Source organism: Zophobas morio, unplaced genomic scaffold (genome assembly GCF_036711695.1).
Source record: "Zophobas morio isolate AGI-343-1 ecotype UQ-CSIRO unplaced genomic scaffold, CSIRO_AGI_Zmor_V1 ptg000030l, whole genome shotgun sequence".
Classification (NCBI taxonomy): domain Eukaryota; kingdom Metazoa; phylum Arthropoda; class Insecta; order Coleoptera; family Tenebrionidae; genus Zophobas; species Zophobas morio.
The window spans coordinates 15,140,735-15,145,972 of record NW_026972135.1 but is presented as its reverse complement, the minus strand read 5'-3'; the positions used below and the strand labels follow the sequence as shown (position 1 = coordinate 15,145,972).

The 5,238-nt window shown below is 31.5% G+C and overlaps 1 protein-coding gene across 1 annotated transcript; it reads right to left on the bottom strand.

The window, feature by feature from the left end:
• Positions 1–3,375: 3,375 nt before the first annotated feature.
• Positions 3,376–4,986, bottom strand: LOC135138710 (alpha-tocopherol transfer protein-like). The gene is made up of 6 exons (XM_064068693.1): positions 4,751–4,986; positions 4,536–4,692; positions 4,227–4,479; positions 4,065–4,175; positions 3,624–3,726; positions 3,376–3,574 (listed from the first exon to the last, which is right to left on the bottom strand). Exons 1-6 carry the CDS (start codon positions 4,899–4,901, stop codon positions 3,426–3,428), a joined length of 924 nt encoding a protein of 307 aa, XP_063924763.1. The 5' UTR covers positions 4,902–4,986; the 3' UTR covers positions 3,376–3,425.
• Positions 4,987–5,238: the final 252 nt, after the last annotated feature.

Here is a 5,238-nt window from a genome sequence, read left to right as displayed (position 1 = left end):
GTAAATGTAAGGATATCGTTTATAAAGATTAAAAATAATCATGGACTTCGATTTGTCCCCTATGCTATTCCAAATGGAGTTCAGTAGTGGTTACAGGTTTCAGTATTTTACAAGTATGTAGCTTTCACTTGAAAAATATGACTTAATCAATGTAATTAAAGAGTCCGTGAAACCATAATTCTTCAATTTATTTACTGTATCAAGTGCTTTTCGGCTGCAGACGGAGGATTCTTTTGGAAACTCACTTTCCTGGATCAAAATTTTCGCAAAAAAGCCTAGCAGTTAACATGTTTACCTCTATAAAAGAGTCAAATTGGCGGTTAAAAGCTTCAAACCATTCAAATCGCCAAACACAGATGCTATTTTTCCAGCATTGCTTCAAAAGGACCTTATAACCCACCACAGATCCCGTGAAATCTGATCTATAGTCTAAAATCAATCAATCAAATACTTCTAAAACATAAAAAGAATCTCTACCTTTGGCTTTTGTAATGTCTTCATTATTATTATTATGTTATGTATATATTATACATATAACAGACTTATTGTTATGAAATTTTAAATATTTATAACCTGTCCAAAACTATCTCTACCCAGTTGTTTGTAAATGGCGCACTAATTCTATGACACGTTGTTAAGGACTATTCTCATTGATCAGAGAAAAAATAATTTTAAAAAATCCTTGGATTTAAATGTAGAAGAAATAGATCTTCAAAGTTAATTTTTCTTTTTGATATTCCCCCATATTTTAATTCACAACTTAGTTTTGGGTACATGAAATCGATTGGACTTTCATATCCTTATTCAAAATCACTATAGAGGTATCTGATCTTTATTAAAACTTGTTTAGAATGAATCTGGCAGCAGTGGTCAACTTTTCAAAATTTTTGATCCACCTAAATCGATATTTTGAAATTGAAAGTCAAATTGACGTAAGAAATTTCTTAATGATTTTTTTCTACCGCGTACGTTTTTTGGTTTTCTAATAGAGCTATTAAAGCATCCAAATGACGTCAAAGCGGTTCGTTAATAGCGGAAAGGGGTTCTCTAATAGATCTGGTGTAATTTATAGTCTTTGCCATTTCTATTGAAACACCACTTGTTGATCGTAAATTTGGCAACGTTCATATTCAGACAATTTTCTAACTAAAAGCCGTTGTCAATCAACCGAAAGCTGTTACCAATTGCTAAATTTTAAACAAAATCAACAGGTGGTGTTTCAATAGAGATGGCAAAAGCAATAGATGGGTAAGATTGGTAGCTATGACGAAAAATGTCAGTTGAATGTCAGTGGCAAATGTCAAATTAAAATTTCCCCTATTTCGGGAGGCGTAAGGAGTTCACTAACTTCTTCACAAGGCATTTTAACCAATTTTAACTTACAAAAACTCGAATTGATTCGAATTACAGTCGTTGTTGTGAAAATTCGAACTTCAAATATTTCAGACCAACCCATCACCAACCACGACAAAATTCCCCAGATTAAAAAAACTCAAATTTCAATTAAATTTTGCGAAAAAACGTGTGCGGCAGAAAAAATAATATAAATAACTCGTTCATAAGGCCATTGTGCTTATTATTTGCCTTATGAATCTCGTTCTTTCATATACTATTTTCGAACTTAGATTTGTGAATTTAATAACTTACAGTTTTTTAAAATCAGCTTATCATCATCCTGTTTTTAAAGTTTAGTTGAAATTTTTCATCACGTATCTGAAAAAACAGTATCGCATATTTATGGAAATTTCGGAACGCCGTTTGTACCATTGTTTTCAACTTTTAATTAATATGGTTAATATATCTGTATCTGTCACAATAATTATGACATTTGCAGACGATTAGAAGTTGTCATTTGAACGCACAATTCTTTAAATTTCGAATTTTGGTTGGCTTTGGAACAAAAATTTATGTTTATGCATGTTGTAGTACCGTAGAATTCTTTTATTTTTGAAAAGTGTTGTAAAACTGCACCAATTACGGCATCTGGTATATTTCTGTTTTTGTCTTAATCCGACACACTAATTACACAGGGAAAGAATATCCGCGCTTGTTAACTGGCATTTTAGGGGCGGAAACGTACACTGCGTAAATACAGTGTGTTGGAGAAAGACAGAAACAGAAACATACCATTTTACAACACCTTCCAACATTAAAAAATTAAATAATAAAAACAAAAATGCTTTTGACTCCTACTATCATGTTTTCCGATACTTCCAATGCCATTAAATTTCTGTTCTTGAGATACATAGAGAAAGAGCTTATTCTAACACAATAATTAACAAAAATTGGTAGGAGGTTGTTTCGACAGAACTTCCCTTGCACCTAATGAAACATATCCGGTATTTACGAAAAAACTATAAAATTTGATGTAGCGAATTTTATTTTTTTTATGAGAACCCATATAAGTTGAAATAAAGATATGTAAAGTAACCTCATTTGACTTATAAGGGTGCTTTGGCTTAAGCTGCTTAAGTCATAAAAGTTTTAACAGGTGTATGTCAAATGAGGTTTGTGTATATAATCTTGAAGTAAATGTAAAGAAGCGTGCTACGGGTATATTTCAAATGAGTTTGTTACTTTAGGTACATCATTTTGCGATGACGTCATCAATAATAAAAGCATTGTATTCCCAAAATTTTCTGGGAAAATGGAGTGAGCCGTTTCTGATTTAATCCGTAAAATAAATTGAGTCAGTCATTATTTTTTTGACCCATCTGTATAAGCAAATCTAATTAAATATAAATGCAATCATAAATCGCAAGTATAGAATCATCATATTTGGACCTTTTAAACCTGGATATATTCGGCAAAATTTTGAGCTGACGTCATCAATTTTTTGGAAGAGATAAGCAAATATATTTTGATTAAAAATTTATCATGCTTATCATAACTTTAAAACATTCGCAAGATTTCAAAGCATTCGGTTTTTCAGATTTAAATTTAAATTGCAAAATGTTTTATATTTTTAATTTTTTCTAAAAATGATAGGGGAGTATTCATTTTATTCATAATACACATATAAAATTTGCCAACAATCGGTTTAATAGTTTTATTATTTTTATTATCACTTCCGGTAGAACCGGAAATGACGTCAACTTTATTTTTTCTTTATGGAACACTAGGTATATTTTTTCAAAAATGGAAAAATTGATTTTTTCTAAAAAATAAAAGCAACCAATATTTTAAAATCAGTACATACTTAAAAAATTCATATTATTGATGACAATCTAGTAGCTTGAAAAATTGACACTCACGTCATTTATTCACATAAGTGATCTTATAAAATGATACAAATTTGCTCAAAGAACTATATGTTTATCTTTAAAAATAGAAAAATTACAGGGGTCGTATAAAATAAAGAAACAATATACCACATTGGAAATACGTACAATGAGGAAAACAACAATTTTTATTGATGAAATACATTAATCAACTTCTAGCTTCTTGAAATTGCCACAAACACCCAAAATATCATCCGCTTTATTTTTTTTAGGTATGAGGTTTTCATTCACATCGACTTCGTCTAAGGAGTCAAAAACGTGCTGGTACTCGTTGTATTTTGCTTCTAGTGCTTCTACAAATTACGAATTTTATTTTCGAACAAGAAAGTGTAAAGAAATTACCATGCAACACATCTAAAGACAACCCAGTTCCTCCGAATTCTTCTGGCAAAAGATCCAGCGGAAATATCTCTTTTAGTGAATCCATGTTTGGGCAGATGTGAATCTAAAATAATTACATAGTTCAATACTAAAATAGAATATAAAAACTAAGCAAAACATATATGAGTAAATGATATAAGTAAATATTAGAATAAATCCGGTCTAAAATAGTTTCGTCCACGGTATGCTAAGAATTGATTTCATCACTTCTTCAAGTGGATTAGTGATTGGGAAAAATAGAAAGGTAGTTTATGGTGTTATATCTAAGAACGAATGAAAGACGGTTTTGGTAACTAGTACGCAGTTCTTGCAGCCATCAAAAAGAAAAAACCACGGTCTACTAACGTCTAAGAAGGTCGTAAATATAGGTATATAATATAACTAGGTTAATATTTATCGTACCCTTTCAAACACTTTTGGATTCAGTATTCTTTTCGCCATGGCTAAAAGTATTTCACAAACAGGTGGCATGTTGATCACATATACTCCCTTTACACGCATGGAAAAAATTTTCTGTAAAATATCAGGTCACTCTTTGATGTTAGGCTCATAAAATTTCCTCACCTCGTAAATGAGAGCACCTTTGTAAAACATTGTTGGTGTTACCTTCATAATTGTTGTGATCGCAAAGCCCTTCATGTCAGCGATAAAAATGTCTCCAACGAGCACATCCTCCCTTAGTCTTATTTCCGCAATTGAGAAACTTTTTCTTAAAAAGTCAATAGGCTCATAGTCACTCATTAAACTTTCATTTTTGATTTTGATATAAAATATTCTATGCATTTCCTTCGTTAACTTAGGATACATTACCACATACCTAAAAAGGCGATTATCAAATAATTGTTTTTTCTGCACGTGTACAATAAACATTACGAAATTTCGTTTAGTTTCGCTTTGTATGGAAGTTTAGGATTAAATTGGTTAATATCGTCCATTTTTGATCTAATTAGGTAGTAATTTTCGATTTTTTGTTTAGCCACTTCGACACTGCATTTATTTAAAACCAGAAAATTCCTCAGGCAGTGCGAATCTGGTGAAAAAATATAATTCTGTAGGTCACAAATATGAAATATGTGTTAATAACTCACCCAGCAGCTTTGGAAGATGGGGCTGTGCATTTAACCATTCTTGTAGTGAAGCAACATCCTCGTCGAAGGATTTAATACTTCTGTTAAACAAGCTTGCTGCATTTTTCCAAATCTGGTCATCCACAGCCATCAAATCAATATTTCCAGTCATCGTGGTGGTTAACAGGAAACTGTTCACTTCTTAAGATGTGAACTTCAGGTGAGAGGAAGACCATCAAGTTCAAAACATGCAGTTACGTATGAAATGCGTCAGTCTACCAGACTTTTGCGTCAGTGCATGCATGCAAGTTTAATATTTATTGAGGTTGACAGACGTTAGTAGAATTACTTTAGATTTAATTCTGAATATAGCGAAAGCTCGGCCTTGGAGAATTTAAACACACTAAAAAAAAAGTGGTCTAAAGTTGATTAAACAGAACTTCTCTCGCCCTTTGGTGAATTTTGTTTCTTTTATGATAACCCCTATAAGGTAAAATAAATATATGTAG